Source organism: Dromiciops gliroides, chromosome 2, assembly GCF_019393635.1.
Source record: "Dromiciops gliroides isolate mDroGli1 chromosome 2, mDroGli1.pri, whole genome shotgun sequence".
Taxonomy (NCBI): Eukaryota; Metazoa; Chordata; class Mammalia; order Microbiotheria; family Microbiotheriidae; genus Dromiciops; species Dromiciops gliroides.
Genome location: NC_057862.1, coordinates 11291639 through 11310632, shown reverse-complemented (window position 1 = coordinate 11310632; position 18994 = coordinate 11291639). Strand labels below are relative to the sequence as shown.

Sequence of the window (18994 nt, the reverse complement as noted above, 5' to 3'; positions counted from 1 at the left end):
AAATAACAGATTGCTGGCATTCCTTTAATAGATTAGAAAGTCAAACCTCTGAGAGGTAACCTGGCTGTTCCTGGGATTCTGTAATGAGACCGAGAATAACCCACCATAGAGGTTACCGAATACCAACGTCACTTGTTTCTTGTGCTAACCTTGGGAGCATTTATGACTATTCTAAGACTAAAATAAAGTTTAGATCTTGGTGGTTTCTATGATCATAAGAAGCTTCTATCTGTAGCAAATTATTCTGCTTCAATTGACAATTGCTCCCCTGTGTGAGCCACGGTTAATTAATACAAGGGCGGATTCTTAATCTGAATGCCTGTGAGGGAGGGGGGAGGAAGGGTGTGTGGCAATCAGTAATTTTCTCATTAGGCACAGCTTAGACGCCATGCAATGTTCGAGGCACTGGAGGGGGGCCCACGGTCCCTGACCTCGGGGAGCTGCCAGATCTGGTAGGTGTGATGAGACAGGCACAGAGATAGGCTAGCCCACCATAGAGAAAAACAGCCCCAAGGTCCCTCCCAATTTTAAATCCTGAGGTTCAAGTGTTATGAGATAAGATGAGAGAAAAGTGACTTGTAGCAGGGAATGAAGGCTTCGTGGCCAAGGGACAGTCGAGTTTCCTCTGGGCGATGTTCAAGTCAGCCTGGGGGCCCAGGCTCATGGGAATGAGCCATATGTTGTTTAGCCATTCCAGCCGTGTCCAAGCCTCAGTCACCCCATTTGGGGTTTTCTTGGTAAAAATACTGCCATGGTTTGCCATTTTTTTCTCCAGTTCATTTTATAGATGAGAAAACTTAGGCAAATAAAGTGAAGTGACTTGACCAGGGTCATATGTGTCTGAGGTTGGATTTGAACTCATGTTTTTCTGACTCCAGGCCAGGCACTGTACTATGGCGCCACCTAGCGGCTATATAGTAGCTGGAAGTCATTTTTGTGGGGATTCCTTTCATTTCTTCTTAGAACCTCTCTCTCTCTCTCTCTCTCTCTCTCTCTCTCTCTCTCTCTCTCTCTCTCTCTCTCTCTCTCTCCCCCCTCCCTCCCTTTCACTCTCCCTCCCCCTCCTACCTCCATTTCTCCCCCTCCCCATCTCTCCCTTCCATTCTCCCCTCCCTCATGCTCTCTGTCTCTTCTCTCTCTTCTTCTTGGCTGCCTCCCTCTGTCCTGCTGGGCAGTAATAAGCCCCGGTTTTCCCTGTGTATTCACAGAGAACCTGCCAGTGTGGGGCACATGAAGAGTTTGGATCAATCCCCGGATAAAGGGCCTTCAGAGCCCGTGCCTGTGGGGTACGCTCCCAGGCTAAGCCACTGGTGCTCAGCCATGTTTTCTCCACCAAGATGGCGCCTCCAGCAGTGGCTCTGAAGGCCTTGCTCCCTTCCCAGATTTTCCTGTGGAGTGATGGGCTGATAGTGAGAGTCGGGGAGGAATGATGGACTCCAAGAGCCGTTCCAGAGAAAAGCCGTGGCATGTCCTTCCTTGGAGGTTGTGGGGAGCAGACTAGCATTCCTGCAGGTCTGGCCCCTGTCTAGCAGGGACCTCCTAGAGCCGTGCCCCATGGGGCCTTGGGCCTCCAGGGAAATCTGCTTTTTATCTGGAAAACCCCTGTCTTAGAAGACTCTTCTGACTTTGTGCCAGAGTTCATGAGACAGCAAGGCCAAGAGGTCAGAGAGCCGGCCTTAGAGCCAGGAGGACTTGGGTTCAGATCCCGCCCCTGACACGAGTGAGAAGGTGCCAGCCTGCGTCGGTGAAAGGAGCTTCCTCATCTGGGAGGAGCTAATGCCGGCACGCCTGGCCTCGCCCCCTCCTCTGCTCTTGGGTCGCCTTTCTCGGCGCGAGCTCAATCACATCCCTGTTCAAACACACGTCGGTGTTCGTCCCTGGGGATGGGTTCCTCAGCTGCATCTTCCAGTTCATCAGCTGAGGACCTTTGAGCCAAATACAGAAAGATGAAGATATTTGGAGGAGGTCGCGATTTTGTCCTTGGGAGTCCCCCCACTACTGGTACAAGTTGCACCTGATCTTGGACAGTTGCTTGCTCTTTCCCAATAGTTTTTCATTTTCTAATACAAGGGGGTCTGTCCTGTGGCTTCATTGGTCAAGGGAACTCCCAGAAGAGGGGATAATTATTCCTCCAGTGCACATCAGCCACTCTTCTGGAGCTGATAGCTACCTGGGAGCATGGAGGATCAAGCGACCGGTCCATGGGCCTGTGGCCAGTGTGGGTCAGAGGCTCTGACTTAGAGGCTGGTGTTTTGTCCACTCTGCCCCCACCGCCTCTCATTGGCAATGGAAGGGAGTGTTTAACCCTGACCTGACACTTCTTCCGGGCCGAGCATCATTTACAAAGATGATGATAGAAATGAAAATGGAGACTTCCCTTTGGATGCTCTGATTGGCACCGAGGGATGCATGACTATGTGTGGTCCAGCCTGAGAGTCAGTTTCTGGCCTTTCATTTTCCGACCCAAATCCAGGCTTTCAGAATGAATAAATGAGCGTCCACATGCCCACACGTCTGTGTGCAACGGGAGTCCAAAGTGGAGAGCTCTGGATTTCTGTTTTCAGTGGGTGGGTGACCTTTGAGTTTTATGTGTCTGTCTCTCTCCTCACCATATTGCAGTCAGAAAGGAAGTTAAACCTACGTTTGACAGGTAGAGTTTTTTATTTCCCTTGACAGCCCACCTCTTGACCTCTATCTTCTTGCCAATGATTTTTTAAATCCTAAATGATTTGGGAATAATTGCTCCTCCGTTAGTGATTATCGTCCTTCACCGATAGTAAATCTGTGAAATCCCGGGGGGCCGGAGCCCATTTTGGTATGCGTATGTCACAAGCTGGTGCCGACAAGCATCACTGGTCATGTGCAGCCACACTTCCCTTGCTGCTGCCTGTCCCCCGGCTGCAGAATTCGCCCAGGAGATGTAAAACATGTAGGGGAGCAAAGTCCTGGGCTAATAGCCCCCTTTGTTGGCTGGCCGCAGAAGTGAGTTTCTGCCTGGGGGAGCCACTGCCTCTTTTCGAAGGATTGCCCGGCTGCCCCCTCCTTCTGGCCTTCTGGGTTTTATTCTGACTTACCAAGGCTCCTTGGGTGGGCCCCACCACCGAGGCTGGCCCAGCAGAATCTCGGCCGCCGAGAGCCCACATCGGCCCATTGGAGGCTGTACGTGCCATCCCTGTGAGAGAAATAGGGTGAACATTATTATTCGCCATTTTTAAGGATGAGGAAATAGAGGTGTGCAGAGGTGGGGTGACCCTTGTCTCTGTGTCAAACAAATTCTCATGGTCTTTCCACAACACCAAAATAAGGTCGTTGTTCTCTGCTGTCAACAAGTCAGTTAGCAAGCGGGCATTTATTAAGTGCTTACTACGAGCAAGCCCCATCTTAGGGCAGAGGACTGTCCCTGCTGCCAAGGAGCTCACAATCTAACAGGGGAGACAACATGCAAAGAAACATGTCACATGCAGGGTAAATTGGAGATAATGTTGAGATAATGCCAACACTGAAGGGCACTGGGAAAGGCATCTTGGAGGAGGTAGGATTTTAGCTGCCTCTTCTTTCTCCTTCCTCACCCTCCAGAAAAACCAGGGAAAAGCCACTCGCAATTATGAAAAGGCTGAATCGCAAACATTTGGGGTTTTTAAGAAATTCCATTTTTTTGCCTCTCCTGAAGGAGGCCTTGGGCAGAGTTTGAATCAGAGAGAGAGTCTAGAGCTCCCTCACGTGCTCTTGTGTACGGAGGACCCTGGGCTGTTGGCATCGGGCCCTGGGGTACTAGCAGGCCTCTCCCTGAGAGCTCCAGACCCTCTGAGGAGGGAGGAAAGCCCACCTCTTCCCCAGCCCATGACCCGCAGCTAGATGGATGGACAGCCCATGGAGCCAGCCGGCCCACCCTTGAGTAGAGACAGGAAAGCTGGCTGGGCAGAACTTGGGAAATTGGTAGCAGGGCTGCCCATCTCTGAGCTGCTCTTCTATGCGGAAAGCCATCCTTTGAACCCTAACTTTCTCCCAGGGAGGGCTGGTATCTGATGGGATCAGAGTGCCACACCCTTCACAGCTTCTCTGTCCAAAGGGCATCTGAGAGAGAAGTCAGATACTGTAGATTTTCAGCAGCAGCCAGAAAGAGAAATAAGATCTATGCTTCAGAAGAGGTGTGGTGAATGAATGACTGAGTGAGTGAAAAGCATTTATTAAGTGCTTACTGTGTGCTGAGGACTGGACATAGAAATACACAAAGAAAACCTTCCTTATTTTCAAGCACCAACTGTATGGTAAAGTTGCTATTTAGCTATACTGTCTAAAATATCTAATGAGTGGTCACCAATAAATTAGAAGCTTTAGCAAGAGTGTTTAAGCATTTATTAAAGAGCATTAGGATCTAATGATCAGAGAGAAAGGTAAAAATCTAACTATTTCTAAGAGACCCCATCTTCTGACCTGACATGGAGAGATCAGGAACCAAAAAGGACCTAATGCTTCCTCCTTCCTCCCAGAAGCCTCCTGTGAAGGTGGGAACGTCCCAGCTTCCCCCCCCCCCCCCCCCCCCCCCCCCCCCCCGCGCGCGCGCGCGCGCGCACGCACACACACACACACACACACACACACACACACACACAGAGCTCCAAGCTAATTGGCTGGCAGTGTTGATAGACAACACCCACGAGCAAACATCACTTCCTGACGCCAAAGAACTGACCCCATGGTTTGCCCTCAGATGCCTTCTCCTCATGCTGGAGCTTTCCGACTGTAACTCTCCAGCAGGTGGCGTCACTCCAGTCGTTACAGCATGTTTCATCTCAGAGACACTGTGTCTTGAGGGTGCTGTGGCAGGGTTGGTGGCAAAGCCCAGAAGACCTTTGCTGGAGTTGAGGTGTCTCGGGGTGGAGCAGCCCACCACCATTAGGAAGGGGCTGGTGTGGGGGCAGCTAGGTGGCACAGGGGACAAAGCACCAGCCTTGGATTCAGGAGGACCTGAGTTCAAATCCAGCCTCAGACACGAGCTGTGTGACCCTGGGCAAGTCACTTAACCTTCATTGCCCCACAAAAAAAAAAAAAAAAAGGAAGGGGCTGGTGTGTCTCAGGGTCAGAATGGCGCAGGGATGGCAAGTGTGGAGGGGGCTTCAGATCTGGGCAGGAGGAGAAGAGAGGAAGGGGGCTTTGTCAGGAAGGTTGGAAGGGGGCCCTGAGGGTGGGAGGGAGGAAACGGTTCCCTCCTCTACCCTCCTTGAGCACTTTGTGTCTGAGGCCCTAAAGGTACCCCCAGGGAGGTGTGGGCTGGCCTGTTGGAGAGGAGAATGACATGGTCATAAATTGAGAGGGGGGAATCATAGGGGCCTCTACAGGCCCCCAGGAATGATCAGAGACCCACAGGAAATCCATTCACGCTTTAGTCTGCTTCCCTCGGGAGGACTGATGGGGCCATGTGGATGAGAAAGCTTGGGTGGGTGGCGATGGGCACCTGCGGAGGGAGTGTGGTCATAGAACCACATCTCAGGTGCTTTAGAGGCTGAGGAGCCCATCCCCCTCATTTATACATGAGGAACCTGAGGCCCAGAGTGGAGGACTTGCCTCAGGCCACCAAGGAAGTGGAGGGCAAAGTCTGGATTTGAACCCAGAACCTGATTCCAATCCATCCTTCTCTCCCCTCTCCATTTACTCTCTTTGATTCCTGGACTCCTAGGGGGTCATCTGGGTCAGCCTCCTCCTCTGCGAGCGGTGCTGCTGTGGGGCAGCTCTGTCTGTCAGCGTCAGTCAGTGGGCTCCCCAGGTAGCCCCTGAACCCTTCCCAGATGCCATTGTGTTCTTTAGGTTGGACAGCTCCAGTGTCCTCCCCCTGTTCTTTCGTCCTTGTCCCCATTCTGATCCCCTTCCCTGTCGTTTGTCGGCGTCCCCCTCGAAGGGTCACACCTGGAGCCACATCTGGCCCATTAGACCTATGGGACAGAGCAGTGAGCTGAGAGCTGAGAATGTGCCCGATCGCCCTCACCTCCGCACACTGTTGGCTGGTGCGGAGCTTGGAGAGAGCCGGACCCCCTGCCTCCCCATCCCCCAACTGCTCTCAGGCGAGGTCCCCCCCCCCATGCTTAAGTCATTGATGTGACAGTACGGCCATCCTGACAGACTTCATCCTCGGCTCGTCAGGACGGGGGCGTCGCTTTGCTCCTCCCCATTTGGTCTTCGGCACCTCCGGGTCGATAAGCATGCTGAGGAGGCCACCCTGGCTCCGGGGCCCTGGCACATAACAGTGGTTATTTGTATTTAGTGTAGAGGTTACTTCTATACAAGTGACCCTTCCAGAAGGAAGGGAGGGAGGGGGGGAAAGGAGGAGGGAGGAAGAAAAATGTGGAAGTAAACATCTTATGAAAACAAATGTTGAAAACTCTCCCTACATGTAACTGGAAAATAATCGAATACTTGTATGATAAAACCAAAACCAAACAAACCAAACTCCCTGGGAGGGGCTGTTATGGTTTTCCCCATTTTACAGTTGAAGAAACAGAGGCAGACAGAGGTTAAGTCACCCAGTGGCAAGGGTCTAAGACTGGATTTGAACTCGGATCTCTATGCACTCTGGCGCCCCCAAGCAGCCTCAGAAGGCTTAATAACCTCATAGTGTCATTAGCATCATTGTTCCCTGATTACTTGTCCGACCTCTGAGCTCTCCTTCCCTGTCTTTGTAGCTGTCATTACACTGAGCACCTTCTGCCATCATGATTCCTGTACTTTCTTAGACCTGCTAGACAGCTGGGTGGCACAGTAGGTACGGTATTAGACTTGGGGTGAGGAAGGCCTTAGTTCAAATCTTAACACAGACACTTACTAGCTGCAAGCCCCACAACTGTTCCCAGCCTGAGTTTCTTCATCTGTACAATCAGGGATGACAGTAGCACTTACCTCCTAGGGAGGCTAAGAACCCAACCAGGTGGGCAGCATCCCAATGAATGAGGTTTTGATTGCACATCAAAAGCATTTCATCGGAGCCATGACCGCATCAATTCCATTCCCGCACTCCCTTCTGATGATCAGCAACTTTAATTCTCAAAACAAGCCCATTTCATCAATGGTCTTTCCCCAGACACCTGCGCTCCTTGCCAGTGGCTCACCTCTCTCCCTTCCTGGCAACAAAGAATGGCTAAGCGAACAAATAGTCACATTGGCTTGACTTTGTATCCCCCATTCTGCACCCATAGACCCCCACATCTCTGTGGAGAGTAGGGAGATATGCTTCTCCATTGTCTTTAATTCTCAGGGGTTAGAGTGTTTGCTCCATGACATGCAGCCACAGGACATCACTGGAAGAATCTTGCTATAAAAAAACAAAGATGGGCCTTTGTTTTGAGGAGAAACTTAGGGATATCGATGGCTCTGCTCAGTTTCCAAAATGTTGCCGGCACAGCCTGCTTTCTCCTTCCTGTTCAAGTCTGGGTCCAGTTCATTGTCTGTCCTCTGTGTTTGTCCAATTCAGGTAAATTTAGCAAGTGTTTATTAACTGCCCACCATGTGGCTGAGTTAGCCAGTCTCCTAGGATACAAAGATTAAATGCAAAATGAATCCCTTCCCTCAGGGAATTTCCATCTTCCCTGGGTACAACATGTAAACAGAGAAGTCAGTGCAAGATTATTTGAGGAGGGAGGGGGCAGGAGCAGCTAGGGTGATGAGGCTTTGAAAAAAGCTGAGGTGAGGAGGGAGGGCATTCCTGGCAGTGGGCACAGCTTGGGCAAAGGAGAAGAGGCAAGAGATGGGCCTCTGAGTTCAGGAAACAGTAAGCAAGCCAGGCTGGCCAGGTTGTAGAGCGCATGAAGGGGCATCACGAAGGGCTGAGTAGCTTGTATTTGATTCTAGAGGCAGCAGGGAGCCCTTGAACATCCTTGAGAAAGGAAGGCCACAGTCATATCGATGCTTTAGCTGTTGAGTGGAGGACAGATTAAAGAAAGTAGAAATTAGAAACAGGGAGAGTGGTTGGATCACTTCAGTTTCCAAGGTAAGAGGGGATGAGGTCTTGAAAAGTCTCAGGGGTGCAGAGCAAAGGCGGGGGGAAGGAGAGATGTGGAGGTCTGGGAGAATGAGGAGGAGTCTGGTTTTGAGATAATGAGCTCGGGTGACTGGCAGGAGGCTGGAGCCCCAAACATAGATAATGAACTTGGGTGGAGAGGCAGGGATAGGCTGAGGGAGGAAGGGAGTTAGATTTGGGTGCCTATGGGTCTTTCAGTGGAAGCAGTGTAGCAGCCAGGAGCTGACAAGAGCTCTGGAGAGAGATGGAGGCTGACTGTGTGGCTTTGGGAGTCACTTTAGAGATGATGCCTGAGTCCGCAGGAGCTGATGCGGTGACTGAGTGAGGGTGTGCAGCGGGCCAGGTTCAGAGACTTGGGAGACCCTAACAGTAGAGGGCAGGACCTGGATCAGGGTACCTACAAGGGGGAGCGAGACAAGCAGGAGGGGAGCAGAGGCAGAGGGAAACCCAGGGTGGAGGGAGCGGTGCCAACAATGTCACAAGTGCAGAGAAGTCGGGAAGGACAAGGAGCCAGCCAACAGCGCCGAGGTTAGCCGCCACGTTGGAGTTGAGTGATGGGTCAGAAGTCAGACTTCCACACTGTAGAGAAGTGGGTGGGAGGTGAGAAATGGGAGCTAGTGAAGGCAGACAGCCTGGGAAGAGAAGTACAGGATGGTGGCTTGTGGGGGGTGCGGTCAAGAGAAGGCTCTTTAGGAGAATGGGGAAAGGAAGGCCCACGTGTAAAGGTGATGAGGAGGAGCAAATGGCAAAGAAAGACTGAAGACTGGAAAGAGGGTGACATGATTAAAGGGCCAAATGCCCACAGCATACAGGGCTGAGGAGAGGGGCTGTGGACCTTGGCAGAGAGAAGGGTCACCTCTTTGTCAGGGACCAGAACAAAGGAGGAGAGAGTGGGGGATAATGCAGAAGGGTCCAAGATATATGGACGAGGGGACCAGCTCTACAGAGCTGTCCATCTGCCTGCATATCATCGTCTCAGTAGTCAGCATTCTTCTTAAGTGTTTTATTGATTTTTCACAGAATACCCAGAGACCCTTCTCTTGTGACAGAGCAGTTCAGTAAAGCAAAACAAAATGACCCATTGATCATGTCCAATATCTTGTGCCTCCCTTGGGCATCTGTGGCTGCCCCCATTTTACTGAGAGGAGAGAGGCAGCCCCCTCCTCCTGAGCTCACACTGGTCCGTGGTTTGAGATGAGTTCATTTGGCCGCCATTTTGTCCTGCTTTTGTTTGAGATGAGTTCAGTTGGCCACCATCTTGTTTTGCTGGGGTTTAGGATGAGTTCGGTTGGCCACCATCTTGTCCTGATGTTTCTGCTTATTGTATTGTTTGTTAGCTCATGAAAGTTTTCCCAGGATTCTCTAACTCCTTTATTCTTGCTCTTGCTTAGTAATAGAGATTCTTCCCTCTACTGTGGTTTTTCTTTGTGGAGAGCAAGGCTGAATTCTTGACTCTTGAATGTGATTACAGTTCTCATTAAAGACCTTTCAGGTGTCTGGGGGTGAGTCCTTCAGTACAATGGCTTCCACAAACTATTGCATCTGTGGGTCCTCACCAGCCTTCAAAATCCCTCTTCCATTTGGTATCATCCATTATCTTTTTTTGGGGGGGTTGGGGAAATGGGGGTTAAGTGACTTCCCCAGGGTCACACAGCTAGTAAGTGTCATGTCTGAGGCCAGATTTGAACTCAGGTATTCTAGAATCCAGGGCTGGTGCTTTATCCACTGCACCACCTAGTTGCCCCCATTGGTATCATCCATTATCTGTCCCATGAAAACAGCAAATCCTTTGGGGGAACATGTGGCTCTTGGTTTGGGCCTCTCTTGAGATGAACAATCAGAGGGTCCTTGAATCCAGTCCAACAACAGTCGTTCATGTTTTACCTTTCAGAGAGAGCATAATGGGGCCACTAGGTGGCACCATAGTGCACAGGGCGCTGGTCTACAGTCAGGAAGACTCATCTTCTGGAATTCAAATCTGGCCTCAGACCCTTACTAGCTGTGTGACCCTGGACAAGTCACTTCACCCTGTTTGCCTCAGTTTCCCCATCTGTAAAATAAGCTGGAGAAGGAAATGGCCAACCACTGCAGTATCTTTGCCAAGAAGACCCCAGATGGGCTCATGGAGAGCCAGATACAAGTGAAAACAGTAAACAACAACAAAGAAATAATGGGCAGGAAGAATACAGAGATGCATGGGAAGACGTAGATGAACTAGCTTCTACTTTGAAACATCTCTCGGGTGTCTGTGTCCCTTTCTCTCCACTCACCGTGGTTTTGACCCTCCCCCCTCTTTCCTTGGACTCCCTTTCTCCAGCCTCTCCTCCCTCCAGCCCATCCTGTACAAAGCTGCCCGTGTGATCTTCCCGAAGTGTGGCTTTCGCCATCTCACCCCCTGTTCACGAGGCTCACTGTGACCTCAGGGACCTCTTCTTCTAACCCCAGCTCAGGGGCTCCCTTGTCCCTCAGGCTCCCCAGATTTCCCAGCGTGAGGCTTTTCTCCGTCCTTGGCGTTCTGTCTGCATTATAAGAGACCCCAGAGGCCGTCTGGTTCAGCCTTCTCATTTTACAGATGAAGACACTGAGGCCCAGATGGGTGAATGACTTGCTCCTGGTCACACAGGCAGGCGGGGTTTTCCCTGGAGACAAGGGGCTGGGTTGGTTCTTATCTCTGTTGCCACAGTGCCTGGCCCCAGGGCTTGGGCATAACAAGTAGATGTTGGTTGGATTGAATTTTTCTAGGAATTTAATCTTTAAAAAATGTGTTCCAAGAAGTCGTCTGCTTGGTTGGAGTGAGTTTGTTTTTTTCTATTCCTTCCACGCTCTGCATTCCTCTGTGTGTGTGTGTGTGTGGGGGGAATGCATGTGCCCTGTGTAGCTTGGCCTTTAATCAGCAATACCTTTGCTGTTTAAAGGCAAAAATCCTTTCAAATTGTTGGTCAGAAAGGTTAAAGAAATGCATTTAACCTTTGTCGAAGTTCTGAAACTTAGGGGGACGGGAAATAGCACAATTGTGTGGTCGTTAGCAGACAGTAAAGCCCTGCATATGTTTCAGACAAGAAATGCAGGGCCGGCTGAGGCTCCCCATCCATTTCCAGGGTGCCGAATCATTCAGACGTCTTTTGATTGATTTCAAATGGCGTGGGTGGCTCTATACAGCTCAGAGGCCTCCCCTGCGGAAGGCTGCATGAAATACAGTCCGGGTAGGGTGACTTTTAATCAATACAATGACAATATTATCTTGTTTAATTTGTATGATGGCCGCATTAAACATCAAATCGAGCCGTTTATTATGTCATTGAAGATGAAGTAGAGGCAGAATAAAGCCCACCTGACATCCGTCTTGTGTGTATTTCATTGCCATGACAGACCATCATGATTGGAGATGATATCGTGAACGACGTGGGAGGGGCCCAGCGTTGTGGGATGAGAGCGCTCCAGGTGCGCACGGGAAAGTTCAGGTCAGTCTCTTTTATTGGATTCCTTCTCTATCCTGCCTCGGTCGCTGCTAGTGAATCACACGGCATTCCAGAGAATTGTCTTCTGGGGGCCTGGCAGCTCCCTTCAGTCACCCCAGACCGGAGTGCGGCAGTGTGGGTGCTTCACAGAAGGGATGAGAACAAATGAGTCTTTCTTTTGTTTAGGGAGGGAGATTTCTGGCACATACAGTCTGAAATATTTGATATTTGTTAGAAGATGTAAGGACGATCCTCGGCGTGGCCTTTGGGGGTGATAGGGAATGAGCACAGACCCAAGCTCTCGTTCATAGCCCTTGAAGAAGGTGGTGGCTTGTTGGCGGGCTGGGAGTCCGCCATACCACATGAAGTCCCAGTGAATTTGATGTCTTGGGGTTGTGGTCGTGACGTGGTATCAGAGCAGACCATGGGGGAATGTGCTGTACACACCTCCTCTCCCCTGGGCTCACGTGGGTGCGCAGTTTCATTCTGCTTGAGAATGCCTGGCAGGGTTTAGACACTGAGGTCAGAGGATTTGCGTTCAAATTCTAGTTCTGCCACTTACTGACTTTGCAACCTCCCTTTTCCTGAGCTATAACACGAAGGGCCTGGATGGTCATATGCAGCTGGAGCTGCTCTTTCCTCTTCCTGGACGTGGTCAGAAAAGGCATAATTACTCAAGGACTGACTGCAGATGGCCAGCCCTAGGGATGTGGAGTGGTCGGCCAACTCAAGGCCTGTGCCCCCTTGGAGCCAGGCACTGCGCTAAGCACTATGGGTACAGTGGAAGGTAAAAGGCGATCCCTGTTGTCAAGGGGCTCAGACAGAAACCATGAGGTAGCGAGATTCTTGGGAGTTTCTCTCCAGACATTTAGTCTCCCTTTTTACAGGGAGCTCATTCTTTTGGAACATTTGCTCCACTGAGCAAAGTGGGGGCACCAGCGCCAAAATTGGATAGGAGATCATCAAATACACACACTGCCCCCCTATTTCCAATACTAATAATAATTCTGAGATGATGGAGCCTGTGCCCCAGGAGGAAGAGGTTCCTCCAGAGGTCAAGCTTCCTGAAGTTTTGTTTAAAGGATGTGTCCCCCTCCTCATCCTCAGGAGGCCCGAGACACACAGACACTTTGTAGACTTCCTTCTCCCGTGCAGACTGGAGGCCCTTGGTGCAGAGGGCCCAAGCTCCCTGGGGTCTAAGTGTGCCAGTACAGAGGTAAAGAGGCCCGGAGGAAGGAAGCATCAACCAAACAGGTGGGGATTAGGAAGGTACCCAAGCAAGGGCCTGGGATCTCAGGGAGCTCTCCAGGGTGCTAGGGCGAGTTTGCTTGGATCTCTCTGAACTAAGGGTCTAAAGGGCCAGCCTTGGTGCGTTTGGGGCCTAACCCTGAGCCCAGGTGGCGGCCCCAGTCCCATGTAGTATCTAGTTTCACCCAGATCCTATGCTGATGTCCTGTGCCTGGGCTGGCTTCAGCTTTTGCCTGAGCTATCCACGGCCTCTGCCCCAGCTCCTCCTTCATTTGGTGATTGCAAGAAATGATCATTTTTAGAAAGAGGCTGATAAATGCTGAGACAGTCTGATGGGGGAGAGGAGGGAAGAAAGGTAAGTTAAGGCATCTGCCACCAAAGCGGCTTAATCTTCAGTAATACAACGTACGTGGTCTCACGGTGTGGCCAAGCCCACATCTCCTATTGAAAGGGGCTCTCATCAACCCAAAGAGCTGGTCTAGCTGGTGACACTGAAAGGTTTTCCCTGGAGCAGAAGCAGTGACCGAGGACAGGGGGATTCTCTGTAGGGGGAAGGGACAGGGCTTGGGCCTATGAATGAGTGAGAAAGCACAGACGTGGGGATCTCCCAGTAGGGCCCCGACTATAGGGATGTCACAATGTGTTTTTTCCATTCTCTGCACGATAGGTTCTTTTTTTTTTTTTTTTTTAAGTGAGGCAATTGGGGTTAAGTGACCTGCCCAGGGTCACACAGCTAGTAAGTGTTAAGTGTCTGAGGCCGGATCTGAACTCAGATACTCCTGACTCCAGGGCCGGTGCTCCATCCACTGCGCCACCCAGCTGCCCCTGCATGATAGATTCTAACTCAGCACTTCCCAGCCAGACCATACCTGGGGCTGCCCCTGCCCCTGCCCCTTTAGAAATCCCCAGTCTAGGCCTGAGCTCTGGCCTGCCACCCGGCCCTGTGGGAGAGGTAAGGCCTTTTTCAAGCTTCCCATCGCAGGAAGTGGCAATTTACAGGATTTCGGTTTCTGGCATGTTTTTTAAAAGAATAAGCAGCAGACCAAGTCAGGTGGGTGATGCACACTGGGATCCCTTTGGGGGGGGGGGCAAGGATGCTAGATCCCATGCATTTAGGAGGTCCCCTGGGGATGGGGAATCAAATGATCTACAGGCACTTATTAAAGTCCTACGGTATGCGAGATCCGCTATGTATCTGGGCGTCCACATACAAAGAAATAAACAGCCCTGCTCACAAGGAGCTGACACGCCAAGGAGGGGAAACACATTCTTTACAGAGCTCTCCTCCCTCCAGGGGCCACCAGGTGGCGCCATAGTGCGCAGAGCCCTGGGCCTGGAGTCAGGAACTCATCAGTCTGAGTCCGAAGCCAGCCTCTGACACTTACTGTCACTTCACCCCGTTTGCCTCAGTTTTCTCATCTGTAAACCACGCCGGTCATGGCGAAACACTCCCACATGGGGTTGTGAAGCGTCGGACATGACTGAAAATGACTGACCAACAACAGACTCCTTGCCACGGTCTTTTGGGGGTAGTGAGTCTTATCACCCCCATTTCGCAGATGAGGAAAACTGAGGCCAAGCAACGCCGTCAGGGTCCCACAGCTCGTGCCACAACTGGGGTTCAATCCTAGCACTCCAGTATACCGCCCTGCTGTGCCAAGGAGAGCAGCAAGGGAACCCTGTGGTAGGGCAGGAGCTGGGGGAAAAGGGAGGCAGGCCAGGGCTGAAAAGCCCCCAGGCTACGTGTATGAAGGGTGTGGGTGAGGGTGAGCATAAGTGGGGGGATGGCTGTGTACAGGTTTGGGTGTGAATATAGGTATGGGTGTGTGTGCACGTGGGGGGTGGTTGTATATGGGTGTGTGTGTGTATACAGGGGGTCTATATGTATACAGGTTTGTGTGTATATGTCTCCAGGGGTATGGGGGTATGATTGTTTAGGGTTATGGTGGTGTGTGTGTGGATATGTGGGGGGCATGGTAATGTAAGGGTATGTGTGGATATGGGTATGGGTATATGGGTGTGTGCGGCAGGGGGGTATATGTAGGGGGTGGATATGAGTGTGTGTGTGTGTGTGTGGATGGGGGGTCTGGGTTTGGGTGTTTGGGGGTATGTGTGGGTGTGTGTGTAGGGGGCTGAGCGAGGTATATACAGAAGCAGGGCTACCTCAATTTCCATCTCAGTCCGTGGAGGGGCCGACCTGAGCCCCTCAGGCTCCTCCTTCAGAGGGCTCTCACTGGGTGTGCCTCATTGGCCCTGGATGCCGGGAGCCACCGTGGCTGGGGGGAGCGGAGCCTCCTTCTGCCCGAGCAGGCATTTAGCATCGTCGAGACACGTCAGACAGATTCCCAGGCCGAGTTTCCCCGACTTAGTCATTCGAAAGCTTAGGGGAAACTTTCCGCTCCAGACTTGCCAGGGCATCTCCAAGCTCTGGAATGAGAGACACGCTGCCCAAGCCCCACTGCAGCTTCTCAAAATAAACCAACTGAGATCAAGCTAACCAACCACCCCACCCCCACAATACTGTCCCCCCCCCCCAAGCCTCTAGCCTTCAGACTCCCATGGGAAGTCAGGCCACCCTCAACCGCTCACCGTGATCCCCACAGCCCAGGAACGAGGCTTAATCTGCCTTGTCTGGTGCCCCGGCTCCCTGCCGGCTGGGTGCTGTGCAGAGCTGGAAGGGACCCTGGCGGCCACGAAGCCCAGCCCCCCTCCTTTTGTAAATGGGGAAACTGAGGCCAGGGAGGAGGAGGGGTCTGTATCGGGTCATCCAGGGGGTAAGTGGCTAATTGAGCACCAAAATCCTTTGTATCCTCCTGCGGGGAAGGCCTGGCATGTGATAGGCTGGCTGCACATTTCTGTTGAATTGGATTAAAGTGAGGAACTGGATAGTTCAACAGATCAATCATCAATAGCTATTTATTAAGCGCCTTCTGTGTGCAGGGCTCTGGGGATATCAATTCAATGAATGCAACACCCCTACCCCCCAGAGGGACTCAGGAACTCAGCTAAGAAACCCAGGCATCAGGAGCTGGGTGGAGGTCCCCCCCTCACCATCTAAGTGCCCCATGGGGGAAAATGAGGACAAGGGAGATTCAGGTGGTAGAGACCGTTCCAGAATCAAGCTCACTCCTCTCTGTGATGTGGCCCCTTCTGCCACTTGGGAAAGAGCAGGACTGGGTGGGCCCAGAGCAAACTGGGCAGCGAGCAGCAGGTGAACCTCAGGATGCCATGAGCAGCTGTGGCAGAATCATTAAAAGGGGCTCCAACAGGTGGCTTCCAGCCCCACCTTCTTAAACTGGGTCTGAATGGTGGGGAGGTTGTGAAAAATCTGACAACAGTGAAAGGTTATGCACACCCATTTTGTATACCCAGTGTTGCGTAAAAATTTCTTGGGGGAAAAGCTTAAGAAGCCCTGAGGAGTGGGATGGGAGCCGTCCCCTCCACGTGCACCCCTTCACAGACACAGGCACTCACATACATCCTTACCGACACATGTGTACACACGTGTTCCCAAGGGCATTCAAGCTTAAAACTGCACTAAGACTTTGGGGACACCATTTGTGCATATGCCTGTACATGTACATGTATATGCACACATGTGTACACACGTGCGCACACTCCCATTCGTTGGCAGTGAGATCTTCCTTGCGGGAGATGGAGGGCTGGGGACTGTGAGGCTCCCGGAAGGCTCTTCCAGGTGTCCGGTCGATGCCCAGGCATCTCTCTCTTCATTTATTTATGAAGTTTGTGCCCAAGAGACTGGCATCGCCAAAGCATGGCAGCCTATTTTAGCTTCTTCTAGAATTTCAGGGCAATTTTCCCTGAGAATATCTTGGAAGATGATGTCTAAGCTCTTTCCTTGATCATGGTTTTCAGGTAGACCAATAATTTTCAAATCATCTCTCCTGGACCTATTTTCCAGGTCAGCAGTTTTTCCCAGAAGATATTTCACATTGCCCTCTATTTTTTTATTTATTTGGATTTGCTTTATTGTGTCTTGGTTTCTCATAAAGTCACTGGCTTCCATTTGTTCAGTCCTAATTCTTAGGCAATTATTTTCATCAGAGAGCTTTTGTACCTCCTTTTCCATTTGACTTTTCAAGCTGTTGACTTTTTTCTCATGTCTTTCCTGCATCCCCCTCATTTCTCTTTCCATTTTTTCCTCTACCTCTCTAATTTTATCTTCAAAGTCCTTTTTGAGTACCTCCATGGCCTGATACCAATTCATATTTTTCTTGGAAGCTTTAGATTTGGGACCCTGATGTTCACATCTTACTCTGAGGGTGCCCCTTGGTCTTCCTTGTTACTGAGGAAACTTTCTATGGTCCTCACCTTCCTCTGTCGGCTCATCTTGCCTTTCTTTTACTAGACTTTTAGCTCCTTAAAGTGGGGCACTGTTTCCAGGCTGCAGTATCCCAAGCTTAAGAGGTCCCAGGTGGTATGATTTAAGGAGAATCAGGTTCTTCCCTCACCTGGCCTGTTTCCTGGTCCTAGATGACCCCAGACCAACTTGCCAATCAACCAGCTTTGTGTGTTGTGGTTGTTAGCTCCAATGAGCCTGTGCCCCTCTGCCACCTGGGCCACTGCTACTCGAGCCTACCTCCTGGTTCTCAGTAGCCAAGTTCTGCCTTAGCACCAGCCTAGACCCCTGTAATCTCTCCCCTGCCCAGGGCTCAGCCCACTCACCAGACTGTGAGCTTAGTTCCAGGTGACACTTGTGCTTCAGCTGATTCAGAGGCTCTGGGGGTCTCCTTCTTTGGTGCGGCCTTCCTGGGACTGGATCTGTGTCAGGGTGACTGTGGGGTTGGGCCCGACTCCTGTCTCAGCACAGCAGCTCCCTCCTTCTGACCTTCCCAGCCGTTCTTGGTTAGAAGATGATTTCAGCACATTCTTCTGTGAGTTTTGCTGCTCCGGGCATTTTCCTATGACCTTATTTGGATGTTTTTTGGAGCGATCGTGTCATGAGTTCGGGAGCTCACTGCCTTTCCTCCACCATCTATCATGGCAGCCTAAAATGGCGTTCAGTGGAAACTGAAGGAGGGGTCGTGCCTGCATTCACCCTGGCTCCTGCAGCAGGTGCTGCTTCTTGTCCTCTTCTTGTAGATGTCGAATTGTGAGTCGCTTTAGACAGAGGAGAGATGAGAGGTGGAGGAGGTATCAGCAGGCCCTGATAGATGGGGAATCTTCCCAGTGTGAGCATTTCTTCTGCCAGTGTGGATTGCGGCCCTCCCGCTCCCTCCCATCCCCAGTGACTCTTGTCTGTGTGTTCCCATTAATCTCCCCCAGGGGATCTTCTGGGTCCTTGGAGCCTCTTTTTAGATCTCAGCTGTCCCCATGCCTTCTGGGTGCCCTTCTCTCCGGGCCTCCCATGTCCGGATGCCTCTTAGGCCGCTTTTTTCTGCGTGTCACCCTGGGCCCCAGGCTGCAGCCCCATCCCTCCCACCATGTGCCGTCCTCCCTCTGGGTCAGCGGCAGATGGGATTCTCCTGAGATGGGGGTGGTGCATGTAGCATCTCCAGGAGGGTCTTGGTGTGGCAGGTCCCCCGAACACCTGCTGAGACAGCTGGCAGCCTTGCGGGCTGGCTCCTGCCGCCCATTGCCTCTTCTTCAGCTCCAGGCCACAGGAAGGATGAGTTTCTGGTTCAGATAAGACAGGAAAACCCCTAAGCTGAGACGGTGCTTGTGTGGCAGAATCAGCGGGCACTTGGTTCTCGTCCTGTGGTTGCCCAGCCAGGGACCAGTACTTAGCGTTTCAGCCAGCAGGCATCGCTAGGGGGAGCTTGGGGCTTTTGGGGGGCCGCAGTTTGCCTCCAGTCTAACACATCTGCCGTGTGATGGTCACGCCGCCTCCCTTGTGCCGTTTCCTTCCCTATAAAATGGGGGTGAGTGGCACTGTAGCCCCAGCGTTGCTGGGCAGTCACAAGGAAGCTTTCCTTTGCTCCACTTTGCGCATTTGTTAGATGGGATTTTCCTTTTTTCTATTTTTTCCCCTCTGTGGGTGGGAAGGAGAGGAGGGAATAGAAATAGGGTAGTCAGGAAAAAAAGAAGACAGTCTTTGAAGCATCTTTTTAAAATGCCCAGAAGAGAAAGAACAGAAAGATTCACAAAAGCAGGATGTTGGAGAGGTGGTTGGCGGGTTTATTATATTTAATGTATTGCACGATATTCAAAGGAAATGCAGGCGATGCAGAATAGAGCCTGGTCACTCAGAGTGTGACGCTTCTCTTCTGTTATGCTCTGTGTGTGGAAATGCCCATTTTATTTGGTGTTTGTGCAGTTA

The 18994-nt window shown here is 51.4% G+C and overlaps 1 protein-coding gene across 4 annotated transcripts in view; it reads left to right on the top strand.

The window, feature by feature from the left end:
- LOC122741704 (phospholysine phosphohistidine inorganic pyrophosphate phosphatase) overlaps positions 1-18994 on the top strand; it is a 207947-nt gene that overhangs the window by 44202 nt on the left and 144751 nt on the right. For all 4 annotated transcript variants that reach the window (XM_043985421.1, XM_043985422.1, XM_043985424.1 and 1 more), the window contains exon 6: positions 11378-11469. In XM_043985421.1, the coding sequence (XP_043841356.1) occupies positions 11378-11469 (92 nt within the window). The remainder of the gene's footprint in view (positions 1-11377; positions 11470-18994) is intronic.